Source organism: Excalfactoria chinensis, chromosome 3 (assembly GCF_039878825.1).
Source record: "Excalfactoria chinensis isolate bCotChi1 chromosome 3, bCotChi1.hap2, whole genome shotgun sequence".
NCBI classification, from domain to species: Eukaryota; Metazoa; Chordata; class Aves; order Galliformes; family Phasianidae; genus Excalfactoria; species Excalfactoria chinensis.
Genome location: NC_092827.1, coordinates 78,084,288 through 78,098,401, shown reverse-complemented (window position 1 = coordinate 78,098,401; position 14,114 = coordinate 78,084,288). Strand labels below are relative to the sequence as shown.

Sequence of the window (14,114 nt, the reverse complement as noted above, 5' to 3'; positions counted from 1 at the left end):
CTGCATTAACAGTTACCAATAACTGTTTGAGTACCAGTTAGTGAGGAAATAAAGAGAGCTCTACAGATCTTGTGCTGGACTCACGTGCTGCTGTTCTTTCAAAGAACATTTTTCGCTGTAGCAGCCAAGGATTAATATACCACAAGAATTAAACTTCTTGTGACAAATAACAGCAGTTTCTGAAAGCTAGGTTTGGAATGTGCCAGCTATGTCTCATTTTTTATTATAGTGGTGTTTCCTACAGCACTGCATTTTAAAAGTAGTAAAAATAAATTGTTCCTGACTTCATTTGAGGAGAGATGCAAGCTTTGTAACTTCTCTCCAAGTGAACTAGTACTTGCAAACTGCTTCAGAAATGCTTAGATGTTTCCAGTGTTAAAAATCCTTGTTTAAATGAATCCTGAATTCTATCATGAAGTTTAGCAGAAATGTTAGGGTTTCCTTCCCTAAACCTAATACAGTTTTATATCACTCCATTTCGGCCTATGTATGTAACTTTTGCAGGCTGTGAACTGCTAATTTGGACAACATTTCCAGATAGCCACTAGATGGTGCAACAGCTTAAGCTAAATGTATGGTAAGGGGTGAACAAATCTGGGATACTATGAGAAGTGACTTCTACATTTAAATCACTCTTCTATCAAATTGAAATTCTGTTGACAAGTATAGAAAGGTGGTTTTGTCTGCAGTCTCTCTGGGAGTGCTTCTTCAGATTTCTACATCACAATGCAGATATCTCTTCCTGACAGAAATCAGGCTGTTTTATTAACGTGGTTGCATCATGGCATAATTGGCATGAAGAGAAGTATCTGGAGTATTTAATCACAAGCAAGGGGTAACTGTGCTCTCTTCTGCTCTCTGCATTTGAATATGACCTGATATGTGGCATTCACTAGAAACAGGCTCTTCCTTTGCTGCTGAAGGGGCAAACCTCATCCTGAAGCTCCCTGAATTATACGGCCACAGCTCTTCATATCTGATTGGAAGCTGTTAGGAATGTGCTGTTTATAGCTAAATTAAAAGTTAGTGAGGAAAAAGGGTAACTTTTATTTATATAGATGGGGTTTTTTTGTTTGTTTTTTGTTTTTTCCATTTTCAAATGAAAAATGGCCTTTAACCACGAGAGAAATTGCTTTGGTGAATAGCATAGAGAATAAACAGAGAAAGACTTCTGTGACTTTCTTTTCTAAAGAGGAGAATAAAAACTCCAAATCATATATACTTTTTCTTTTTTAAATCAAAATCAGGTTAAAAACAGCATTGCTGAGTTCTTTTTGTGGGTTTGTTGTGGTGTTTTTTTTCCCTTTGGTTAAGGGCTGAAATTATGTAAAAATACTTTTAAAATTGTTTTTGAGGGTTTTTTATTTAATAGAAGATTTCCAAGTATGGAATGAGCAGAGAGTAAAGCATCTGCCCTACAGTGCTACCCTGTCTCGTGTGGCAGTTCCAGAGGTGACCAGATGTAGCTCTGTTAAGGTGAGAGGGATTCCTGGTCTTAGACTTCTGTGATTTGGTAACTTCTGTGGAAGGCAAAGGTGTCATCTAACTGGAGCTAGCCAGGAGCACAAGAAACTTGAAGTAAATTTTTCAGCTCCTCTGAAAACTTATTCTAGGATTTTGATTTTGTATCTTCAGTGCAGGTGATTATTATGTCTCCTCTTAATCTCAAATGGTTGAGTTAATATCAGAGATACCACTGATGAGTAAAAGCATATTAGAATACCATAACATTTGTGCTTCTCTCTATCTACCATGTTTCAAGGGGTGCACAAATAAATAACATTTGGTGCTGCACATAGCTGTCCAATCTGTTTCACAGCCTGCACCTTCTTCATCTGATAATGAAATAATCTGAAAATAATCTGAAAATGAAATCATCTGAAAATGAGATAATATTTTATGGTAATTGAATCATTAAACATTGGCTTGAAGCCTTTGTTCCAGCAGGGATAAAATGCTGGGAAGTGTCATGCCTCCCATGTGTGATTGTTTGGGTTGTGTTGAAGAATCTCTACAGAATCCTACTCGCAAACACTATAACTGTGCTTTAAAGTTGGCTAAAGTTGTGGTTTCTTAAAAGATGAAAATGTTGGATTTTTTCTCCATTGTCTGGAGAAGGAGAAGGGCTGAAATTCTGAAGTGTCAAACAAAATGTTGAGATCTACTTCTTAACAATATTTCCTGAAAAAATAGCATTTCATTTCTGCTGTAGTGTACAGAAATATTTTGGTTTTGTTCTCTGTGCAGTTCCATTACCATACAAGGATTTTGATCTAGAAAGGAAGTTTCAGTAAGTACCTTACAGCATACAAATGGATACTTAACAGTTTTCCATAAGGAAAAGCAGAAAACAGTTAACTTGAAAATATGAAATGCAGTTACAGTTATATTCTTTTTAATGTAATAAGTTTTTATTTTGAACAATTGCCCTGCTCCCAAACTCTTTGAGCTTGTTTCTATTAGTAGTAGTCATTAATCTAAATGGGGGGGGTGGTCTATTTTTTTTTCTGTTGGTATGTAGATTTTTAATAGCTTGTTTCAGAGTGGCAGGAGGTAAGATGTAGAACTGGTTAGAGTCTTGATCTAGATGTACTGCAAGCTGTAATATTCTTCCATACCTCTATACGCATAAAGTTTTGTTGGCTTTTTTATCTGTTGTTTGCTTGTGATTGCTTCCTGTCTCTTTTAGTTGACTTTGATTTCTACACTTCTGAAGTTGCACATAAGGTTTTCTTAGCTGTTGCAGAGCTTTTTGATCCCATTTGAGGCTCTGGGTTCTGCTTACAGCAACATATCATTATGTTGCTTGCCACATTCAGCTCATAAACTTAATTGGAAGGAAAAACTACCACCATGCCTGCAAACTTCCTGGGTGCATGCAAAACAAGTAGGTGATGAAGGAGAAGAATGACAGGTTCTAACTTCAAACAAGTGCTTGCAAGAGTTAGGTTACTATTCCCTCCTTACTCTTCACATTCTTTTTGTAGCCAGGAGTGATACTGGTTATGCGTCTCCTGCTTTCCTGTGATTGTGCTTGATGATATGCTTACCAGACAGGAAATGGTTAAGTAAAAGTTTGTTGTTCTTCCTTTCTATTCTGATCTAGAGCTCATCCAATGTCAAGTGTGCAAGAATATTAAGTAAGCTATTACTTGTTTCTACAGATAATTAAGTTACAAACTTTTCAGTAGAGAACCTGAGTTTCCAGAAGATCAGAGATGGGAGAAGTCTGATGACATTACCCAGAGAAAGATATAAGTAGGAACAGCACAGGGATTGTCAGCACAAAACTTCAGAAAGATATTGCCCTTTTGCTAGCATATGTAAATTATTTGCTGTTGAAGACTACAGCTTAGGGAGGTGTTGCTCAGCCTCATACAGTGACTTGTCACCTGCATTTAGAGTGCAAAAGAGGAAGGTTGCTTATTCTACGTTAGACTATTTAAGAGACATGCTTGCAAACACAGTATTTGCAGCTGTGCACATCCACTCACCAGAAATGCGTCCCCAGGGGTCTGTAACTTTGTCCCATTCTTGCTCCCATCACCTTGTTTCTCTGCCAGCTGGTGTGACAAGAGAAAGAGTAATATGTCAAATCTAAAAGTGATCTCATGATGAAAGGTCTTAACTTAAAAGCTGACAGAAGGTGTGATTTGAATGAGATGGTTAGGAGGTTTTCATAAAGGCCTTTGGAATCATAAAATTGCATACCTTTTTTTTCCTTCCACATTTAAGAGGTACATGTAGAGGGAGAAAGTACTTGCCCTTAATTAACTCTGTATGTGTGTCTGGGAGCTGTTGACAAGTACAGACAATACTAAAGGGGAGGGCAAATCTGGGCATTTCATTCCTTGGAGTCAGTGCAGCTTTTGACATATTTCATTTGTTTTAAGGGTCAAAGGACAACTGATTGCTTTTCTAAATGCTTTGACTCGTGCCCCCCACATTGTGGTCACTAAATCCACAAGTTCAAAGTAGTCATAAAGTGATAGTCGCGTAAAATTCTGCTGCTTCTGATCTTTAATAGCTTTGGAAGCCAATTAGGTCTGTAGCAAGGGAGAAACGGGGGGTATTTGTTTGTTCCTAACTCCACTCTTCCCCACACACACAGACACTGCAAAGATCCTTTTAAAATTCACTTAGCAACACTGTAAATACCAGATTTGGACCAATGAGATTCTGCTGTTTTAGCAGAGACATATGTGCTATTATTATCAAATAAACGGTAATTTCGTATTCTTTCTTCATTCCATCTGGAGGCAATTCACAAACATTTGCCACTCCCTTTAAGACAAACATAATGCAAAGCAAAGTGGAAGTATGGAGAACTGGAGAGTCATATGTTAATGCTATATGAATGTCCAAAGATGCAGAAAAGCGTCTGAATGTTTCTACCCAAATACCACTTAAAAAAAGTGTATCTCACTAACTTGACAACAATAATGCTGGCAGCCTTTAGGGGAGGGATAGAACTGAAATCTCTTTACTTGCACCTCTTCTTACTTAAGCCATATCTTCTGAATTGGATTGTTTTGTATGCTGTTGGTTTTTTTTGTTGTTGTTGTTTGGTCATCTTTTTGTCCTGTATCTTCTTCCATGCTCTGTTTATAAACAGGAAGAATAAATATTTATCTTTTCTATATCTTAGGCTTTCACAAGGTAATGGAAGGAATCCACAAAGCCACTGAACTTGGCTACCGTCCTGTTAAGGTAAAGGGAGTGATAATCTACTCTTTAACTGTTGTTCTTTTACTGTAACTCATGATAAAAATTGCAGCTCACTCGCTAAGGAATTTATTCTCTCCCTTTTCGTCCTCATCCCAGATAATTTTTGGTAAGTATGAAGATCACATCAAGAGGTATTTGGTGAAACTCATATCTCCTCATGCACCTCAGAATACAGTTCACACTGTCACAGAGCATATTGATCACCTAGCAGCAGGCTGCTGGGTGGTCCTGCTTCGTACTTGCCGCCTCCTCCAGCCCCCTTTATTGAGTTGGCACTTGTCTGACCCAGCTATGAACTTGGCCAAGGGAGTTAATAGGCAGAAAAAAAAGCCCTGCAGAGACTTTTTTTTTTTCCTTCTTCTTTCTGGTTTATCTCCTTCATCTGCTCACAGCAGACTCTGATGAGGACCTGTGTCAGAGATAGGCAAAGGGAGTTCTCCTTTGGAGGTGCAGGTAAATCAACTTAGCTGTAATGTGAAATTTCACCCTAACTCAGCTTACAGTTTACAGTTCTGTAGCAGTTGTTCCCTTCTGTTTCACTGGTGTTTTGGAAGGTCAAATAAGTGTGATTTAGGCTAAAAAGCTCTGAAAAACACCAGCCAAAATTCACACACTCTGTCTGAGAACACTGTCCTGCATCAACAGCTCCTCTCAATTTAGAGTCATTTGCAGACTTACTTAGTATACCTTTGAGTCCTGCACAGAGATCATTTATGTAAAGATTAAAGAGAACTGAACTCAAAACAGAATTCTAGGGAACTGCAATAGTGAATGGTAACTAGCATACCATAACTCCATTTTCTATCACCCATTTGACCCCAAAGTTTGATGTAAATGATCAGCTATACCATTTCAGTCTTGCCAAATTCTCTTTCAAAATATGTTGTTCTTTCTGACTACTATAAGCATATTAGGACTACAGAGTCTTGTGTAAGAGGTAAAGAAGTCATTCTCTGCTCTCTAATTTTAGGTGTCTGCTTTTCCTGCAGGTAAACTGTGTGGTGATGAGAGGTTTGAATGAGGATGAACTGCTGAACTTTGTGGATTTCACAAAGGATCTGCCCCTTGATGTGCGGTTCATAGAATACATGCCCTTTGATGGTAACCATTGCTTCTTTGAGATTTTGCCTGCTATATAGTGTGCTATGAATATATATTTGAATCAGGTTTGGGGTTATTTACTCCTTGGGCTTTTCTCCAGAATTTTTGGTGAGTTCTTCTGGGGAATTTTGAAGTTCCCTGATGTTATTTCATTTGCACATTACCTATCATCTGTGGGTACACTGGTGAAAAATTAGTAGCAGAATTAGTTGGGGCTGAGACGCCTATAGGGAAAAGTAAGATCTATGGGGAACATAGAGGGTGTTCTTTCCTAACTAAAAAACCAAAATCCACCATCTACAGTTGTGCTGGTTTTGTGAATTTTAGGCAATAAATGGAACTTCAAGAAGATGGTGAGCTACAAAGAAATGCTTGATGCAATTAAACAGCGTTGGCCTGAATTAGAGAAATTGCCCTGTGAAGCTTCCAGCACAGCCAAGGTAGGGACAGACAAAGAATATATATAGCATATGTATTATATATATCACCTCCCTTTACCCCACATCCCCTGAGTCTGGTAAGTTCAGCATTTATATATAAAATAATAATAATAAATAAAAAGCAAGAAGTGCTCTGTGTAGTAACTGTGGAATTTCAGTCAAGCTGCACACGTGGTTTGACACATTTAAAACACTGGTTGTAATTTTCCCACTTCAGAAACACAGTATGTTTACTAAATGCATTAGTGAGATATAAAGAATTACAGGATTGCATCCTGTATTCACACATTTTGATGCTTTTCACAGTCTATGCCTGTGTGTCTGACTGCACATTAATGAACTTGGTGAAACAGCTGTTCACTGAAGTAATAGCATTGCTTTAGTGTGCAGTGTCACATGGGGAATTTCTAAGCCACAGGAATCTGTATCTCATGTCTCTCCGAGTAAGAATATTCATACTAGCATCACTTGCAAGTCAACCATGCTGGCAAACATATAACAAGTTTGTGCATTTCCAGGAATGGAATAGAATAGGCTGGAACTCCTGACAAAGCTGATTTTGCTTTTCTATCTTATGTAACCTTAGAGCCAGAGAAAATCTTTGTTAAAGTGTCTTCTGGTCTTTGGGCACATAGAGGTTTTAAAATGAGACCTTTAATATTGACTCCTTTTTTCACCTCTCCATTTCTGTAGAGCTACAAAGTGCCACATTTCCAGGGACAAATCAGCTTTATCACCTCCATGTCAGAGCACTTCTGTGGATCCTGCAATCGACTGAGGATAACAGCAGATGGGAACCTGAAGGTTGGTAGTGGAAACATGATTCTCTTTGCTTTTATGAGGCTAAATGGGCATTGAAATACTTCCCTTAAAAGTAGGTAGGTTGAAAAGTAGGATGGAAAGATGCTAAGTTACTATCAGCTAACTTCTAGATTATCTATCCTTCATTTTGTATGTTGTATGTATTATTTAAGTTTCTTGGGCTGTTAAGGAAATGTTATAACGCCTTTGTTGTTTTCTCTGTTTTGCTAACATTGTTAATTTCAGCTGTAAAACATCAGTTTCAGGGCCTATAAATATAAATATTTATTTTAGTCTTTGATCTAAGAGCATCTTAAACATATGACCAGCAGATGATTTCCCACTGAATTGAGATGGGGGAAAAAAAATATCTAAGCAGTGGTTAAGGCTTGGCTTTTGTGTTCCACGAGGATCCTGTCCTGTTTCACCAAAGATGTCCTTGGAAATCTTATTCAAGAACAGTCTGCGTATTTGCTCAGCAGCTGCAGAAAGGGGAGAAATAACTATTTCCTGCCACGTTGAAACTGGCAGCTTCTAGGGGAAAATTAAAGTTTCCAATTAAAAATTGGCACTCTTACATTGTCACCTAATATTGACAACAGCTGTGATGCTGTCTACTGTCAGATAACCAAGGTAGCCTGAAGGCCCAGTGGGCTAAAACATTACGTAAGCATCTCAGGCTGTCTACGCACATGTATGGAAGAGAGAAAGCAAATCAACTCCATCAACCTTGTATTTCTTCAATATGCTAAACCTCTACAAAATGCCTTACTCAGAATTTACAAAGAGCTACTCAATAAAGATGGCATGCAGTAATGACAGAACTGAAACTTAGCTGTACGACAGAAAACAACAGAGCTCTAAAAAAAAGAGCTAGAAGGATGATGAGCTGAGTTGATAAAGGAGGGTAAGGAGAGCAGCTATCCTATAAGCTATGAGAATTGATAGTTAAAGAAACGCTCTGTTGCATAGTATTTGCTGTTTGAAGGAAATTTGCCAACATGGAATCTGCTCAGTTAAAGGAGGAAAAGATGTAAATCTAACAAAAGTTTACTACCTATTTCTAGTAGTTTGGTGTGAGCCTGTTTTCCTTTTTGAGGAAGTCAGTCCTTTGTTGTTCAGCAGGACTGCAAAAGGTACCTATGCTAATCAGTATCAGATTGCTGTCAACTCTGTTCTTTAACTTACAAGCTCACTTCAACCAAACTTTACATAAGGGCTTATGTCTTAAAGTTCATAAATTGTATGTATGAAAAAAGCTTTTTTGTCTCACTTAAAATAAATTGAGTTGCCTTGTGGTGAGCTCAAAAAGCAATTACTAGGCTGCCTCAGAACCCAAAAAGACTCTTTAAACGAGTGAGTGACGTTAAGGGATTCATAATTCCCATTTAAATTTCCAGTTATATTGCCCCCTTTCCCTTCCCCCCCTTCCTTTTTTTGCTTTCTACCTCTTAGAAGATATCATCTATTGATTCTGATTGGTCGACCCATCATTGAACAAAAATTTATAGCTACTTGTTTAGTGTTCTGTACAGAAGAATGACTAACAGTTTTGATGCAGTCATATTTTACAAGCTATGGAAGACACATCCATACTGTTCTGTTTTTTAACTGTGACTCTTTCTAATTAAAAATGGAACCCTCCAAGGGACTAATGGTTTAGTGTAAGAGTCAGTATGTTGTGTTCAGAATTACTCAGCATCTGAATCCAGAAAAGGGCATGGTATGGTTGTTAGCTTTCATTAATAAGATGTTTGTGATGTATCCAATACATCCTCTTCCAATACAAGACTAGCACAAGGGAAGAATACCTTAATAGTGTTACTTAACAATGATAACAAAGTATTGTGCTGACTTGCTGGTATAAGTCTTCCTATTGGAATTGAGTTACATCCCCAGAAGCCTACTAAACCACCATTTTATATTTCTGAGCAGCAGTTACACTTAGTCATACTTATAGTGAAGTGTTTGTTTTACAGGTTCAGCTCATTCATTTGCTCTTAGCTGCAAATAATCATTGTATTATTATATAATAATATCATGAATAAATTATTATATAATACAATAAATAATCAGCTTTTCCTTAAAGCTTACCATGGAGAGCTGCTTTGGCTCATGGTCTGGCTTGTAAGGCAGCCATTACAGCAGTTTTATGTTGTCACCCTCAGAAACTGACAGAGCTGGAGTCTATGAAATAAGATGGTGTTGTCTTGAGACAGCAGCTGTGCAGCTGACATTCCACTTCACAGAAATCTCTTATCATTGACCCAAGCCTTGTCTATTATGGGAGGACCACCTACTTTAATCTTTCTTGTTTCCTTGGGTTGACTGCAGGTGTGCCTGTTTGGGAGTTCAGAAGTGTCCCTGAGAGATCATTTACGGTCAGGTGCCTCAGAGGAAGAATTGGTTCGAATCATTGGAGCAGCAGTGAGCAGGAAAAAGAAACAGCATGCTGGTATGTTTATTGTACTGGAGGAATAACAGCAGCGAGTGGGGTAGGCATTGTTATTCTGTTACAGTGGGACATGTTGACTTGCCAGAAAAAGGGAAGGAAAAGGGTTTCTAAATGAAGCTGCAGTAGTTAAAGAAAAAAAAATTCCCATCCAATAAGAGCATTTTTGGATAGAAATTTTGTCATTTACTGGTCCTGCAGATCCTCCAAAACTTGAATACCAGTTTAAAGTTTCCTAGTCCTTCACAAGATCTGGCACCCTGACTGTCTAGAAGTCTTTCAGTATGCCTTTTGTCTTTAAAGAGGTGCAAGTACCATTGCTAGCATCACAACAGCGAAGTGTAAAGCTAAGCAGAAATCAGTGGAGTAGCACCAGGTCTCCATTTTCCTGGAAAGTTAGTTTGCTGTAAGTTAAGCACTAAAGCTAAACTGAGCTGAGCCATTAGAACAGCTACTTCATTAACATGTTCCTGGAAGTGACAAGTCTTTTTTGAGTACACCAAAATATGTTGCCAGTCTAGTGCTCTGGATAAGGTAATGATGCAAGATTCATGATGATACAGTCATATCTAGATCTGCATGCTGCATTAGTTTTAATTTATATTGACATAGCGTGTATTTAAGTCACATCTGAGTCTCAGCATGTTGTGGCAATCCAACCAGACATGAGAATGCTGACCTTTTGCATATTAACAGTCTTCATGAGCATGGAATAATTGCCTCTATGTTGGCCCTATTTTTCTCTTGCAGGTTCTACCTGTTTAATAACAGTTGGCTTTACTCTTTTTTACTTACAAGTCAAACAAATTTAAGAAGAAGCTTGTAATTCTGACTATAGGCTTGCTTGTAGAAGTGCATTTCTCTGACCCAGAAAAAATAGTGCCTTGTAAACCTAAGGGTAGGAGGGAAGACTCATTCCTTTCCTTTTAGGCTAATCATTTATGAGTTTCTGATTTGGGAAAGAGAGGTGAGTGTTTTCCCATCTAGCAAAGGCATTTCTGCCATCAAGAATGTTTACCTGATACTTTCTTCTTCTGACTTGTGTTAATCTCAGTACTACCCTTGAGGATTTAGAAGATTAGACTTCTTTGAACTGGACCACTGTTAACAGTTTCCCCCTACAACTAAAGTTAAATGCTATTGTTAAGAAATAAGATTGTCTTAACTTGTTTTAATTCTGTGCTAGTTAGACTGTAATTCAGATTACAAAAGGATTTGTGGGAAAAGGCTATACAGCTTTATAGATATATAGCAGTTGGATGCTTGGAGACTATGGCAGCTATTTTATTTATAATATCATGCTAGATTCCTCCTCTTCCTCCAGCTCTCTTGATCTTTACTGAGCTTTGGTTTTCCTAGCATACAGGTTGCACTGTGAAGAGCAGAGAACTAAATATATATGAACCAGATGCATGACTTAAAACCTAAAAAGCTAGGATTTTTATGTGTTCCTTATTTTATTTCTAGGCATGTTTAACATTTCCCAGATGAAAAACCGTCCAATGATCCTGATTGGTGGGTGACAAATCAGTACGTAATGTACATACCATGGTTTTGTTTGGTTTATATCTTTTTGGGAACATAGTGGATTGGGCTTTTATTTTGAATATGCGTACACTTCTGGTTTAGATAGAGAAATAGGTTTCTTAGTTTTAAGCATAACTGTATCTTAAGCCAAATTTCAGAAGAAGGAAAGGTTTTATGTCCCTATCCTCTTTCTGTTTTCTCTAATTTTGAGAATCATTATGTTTTCCAAAGGAATCACTAGCTTCCTCTTACCAGTCTGCTTTCTTCATCCCTAACAACAGTATGCTAATTAATCAGGCTGTTTAGGAATGAGTTCTATGAAGATTACTAAATGGCAGTAGAAACATAAAGGATTCAGGACTCACTTATTTTTATCCCTGAGGTAAGACATTCTCCATTGGTTACACTATATAAAAGCAATAGCATAACACATGCAAGGCTTCTCAGCTCTCTAACTCTTTGCTTAGGAATCTGGAACTTACATTTTCATTATTTGGAAATACCTTCTTAACGTTGCAAAGTCTTAGGGCATAAACATTTAAACTGCAGTATCTGTTGTCTCACCAGTCCTATGGATAAGAGCTTTTGTTTTTATTTGTCTGTTGGAAATAACATTTGCTAACTTCCCATTCTTTTTGAAGCTCTGCCCATGAAAGATAAAGCACTGTAAGGATTCTCTGACAGACTTTTCATGTACCCTTCTGTGTGGTACTTCCTCTTCCATGCCAACCTTCCTTGTTTTGTAGTACTGCAGTCTTTGGGAATACTCGCTGGTCTTTGGAAGCAGTGAGACAGCTTCTGATAAGCTCATTGCAATACCAGACAAAGCATCGTGAACAGTATCAATAATAACATAGAAGAAAAAGTTGACTTACCCAAGTAGCAAAGAAAGTGGCTAGAAAACATTCCTTCTCAGGAAGCAGTCTCCATACAAGAGATGTTCTGTCTTTGGAGGCTGGCCCTTAAATGAGCCTGGGGAGGGGGAGGGGTGCACATGGGCAGAAAGGGTGAATTGCTTTCACCTGTGCCATGTGGGCCAACCACCCTCTTCACAAGATGCTCAGTCATCAGCTCAGGCTGTGATATAATAGTTCCCTTACACCTGTCTTCTTCAAAAGACTAAGTGGTTGTGAGAGTTAGCACTGCAGTGCTGGTTGGACGTTGTTCTATTGTGTCTTTATCAGTCAGGGGAAAAATTGTAGTGGGATGGAAGAGAGTGGATCAGTAACTCTCAATCCCCCACTAATGCTGTGCAGTTTAAACACAACTTTTAAAGCAAATTCCATTGCAGGGAAGGGTAACATGCATTTACTTGCAGACTGCTACAAGTGATGCAGTAACAGCTGTATTTTGAAGCAAGACCCTAGTGATTTTACTGCTGTTGCCTTTGTTGAGAAATGCATTCTTCAGAAGTCTGTTGCTGTTTTCACTAGGAATATTTTTCCCCTGCTAGACCATCTTTTTCCATGTTGAGTTTTAAAGTGAATTGCTTTGGTGGTGCAAAACTAACTAGCTAAGTTTGCTTTTACTCTTTTCTGTTTGGCTACTGTCTCATTGTGTTCCAGTCAAAGGGGAAAGAGGAACTATTGCCTGAAGTGCGCACACACTTGTTACGGGATTAAAACAGTTTTTTATTTAAAGATGATGGAAAATACAAAACTTCCTACAGTGGGATGAGAGCTAAATAATTTCACAAAATGCTTTGGAAAATATCCTCACTCCAAAGTTATCATTCATAGTAATATTTAGGTATGTAGAGATCAGATCTATCTTAATTCCTTTTGAAAAATACTCTCACGCTGTCCGACATACAGTAAAAAGAGACAGAGAGCCTGTCCAGGTCATCCCCAAGCTGTTCCATCTTCCTTTGACAGTAACTGATGTCAGTATCTTCATCAGTGGTACAGGGTCCATAACTAGTGATGAGTGGAAAGAGTCTCACTGTTGGCACATGGAGAATTGCATTTTGAATGACTAGATTTAATTCAATGAATGCTGTGTGGTTTTGCTAGCCCTAGTACGACAAACCTGGCTTCTCCTCTGCACTGTAATTGTCTGAGTCTTTGCTGTAATATGGTTTGTATGCTATTCCCCTCACTAAAACACTCCTTTTGGCAGGTTCATTTCACTAGTGGAGAGGAGTTCTTGCTTTGATGTGTCTCCTAGCTTCTTTCTTTTCCCTCATCACTGTGCTTGCTGGAAGCTAACTCACTTAACTTTCAGGTGTATTAGTAGGGTCAAAAAGAGAAATAGTTTGTCACATGGGTTCCATTGTATAATGCATAGTGCTATAGAAAACCATTATCCATTTTTTGTATTTGTATGAGCAATGCATGAACATAGATGACTGAACAAAGGCAAAACAAAGATATTTGCATGCATTGCTGTCTATTGCTATATTTTTATTTCCCACTTTACTTGAACTAACACTACTTCTTCCCTTTTCTCCCTGCTGCCACAAAATTGTGCTTACCTGCCTTTACACTTGTCTCCCTTTGCAGTCCAGGTTCTCTTGAAGTCAAGCCACTGCAGGGGATTAGCTTTAAATTCAAAGTTAATCAAGGGAACCAGAAGAATAATTAGAGTCTGCATTTTTGGAGGCACATTCACATTATATAGCAGGGGCTAAGAAGAACGGGAAAGAAAGCATTATTAAGCATAATTTTCTGTGCTCTTCTAAAGCAGAGCATTGTTATATTCAAAAACAGTTATGTTTACTTAAACCCATTCCTCTAAGGTTAAAGACATCACCATTAAAATTGTAAGAATCGTAATTTTGGTGGATAAGCCATCACTTGTGGATCTGAAAGGGTTTTTGCTTGAATTTAGAGTATTATTGGGATTATATTTTAAAAAGTATATATATCTGTGATTGATTAAACTTCAGTAACGGGCACTTTCCAAGCAACAGTTGGAGGATGAGATGAGAAAGCTGTTAAATACACCAGTCTCTTGTTACAGCAGAAGCTGGGACTAACAAGGAAGACTAATAAAAAGATGAGGAACACAGCTAGAGCATTATCCATCCTGTAATTGTAATGTGGACAGCTCAAGGCAATGTCTGT

The 14,114-nt window shown here is 38.0% G+C and overlaps 1 protein-coding gene and 1 long non-coding RNA gene across 4 annotated transcripts in view; one reads left to right on the top strand and one right to left on the bottom strand.

Moving 5' to 3' along the window:
* The window catches only part of MOCS1 (molybdenum cofactor synthesis 1), a 33,154-nt gene that overhangs the window by 14,870 nt on the left and 4,170 nt on the right, over positions 1–14,114 (top strand). Inside the window, exons 5-10 of one of the 3 annotated variants that reach the window (XM_072333109.1) lie at positions 4,649–4,710; positions 5,718–5,829; positions 6,157–6,269; positions 6,963–7,073; positions 9,405–9,525; positions 10,990–11,037. In XM_072333109.1, the coding sequence (XP_072189210.1) occupies positions 4,649–4,710; positions 5,718–5,829; positions 6,157–6,269; positions 6,963–7,073; positions 9,405–9,525; positions 10,990–11,037 (567 nt within the window). Of the gene's footprint in view, positions 1–4,648; positions 4,711–5,717; positions 5,830–6,156; positions 6,270–6,962; positions 7,074–9,404; positions 9,526–10,989; positions 11,053–14,114 lie in introns of all 3 variants that reach the window. The other 2 variants (XM_072333111.1, XM_072333110.1) reach the window with 2 other exon arrangements.
* LOC140250407 (uncharacterized) lies at positions 2,682–12,356 on the bottom strand. The gene is made up of 3 exons (XR_011903160.1): positions 11,925–12,356; positions 3,495–3,563; positions 2,682–3,392 (listed from the first exon to the last, which is right to left on the bottom strand). It is a non-coding gene; the product is annotated as an uncharacterized lncRNA (long non-coding RNA).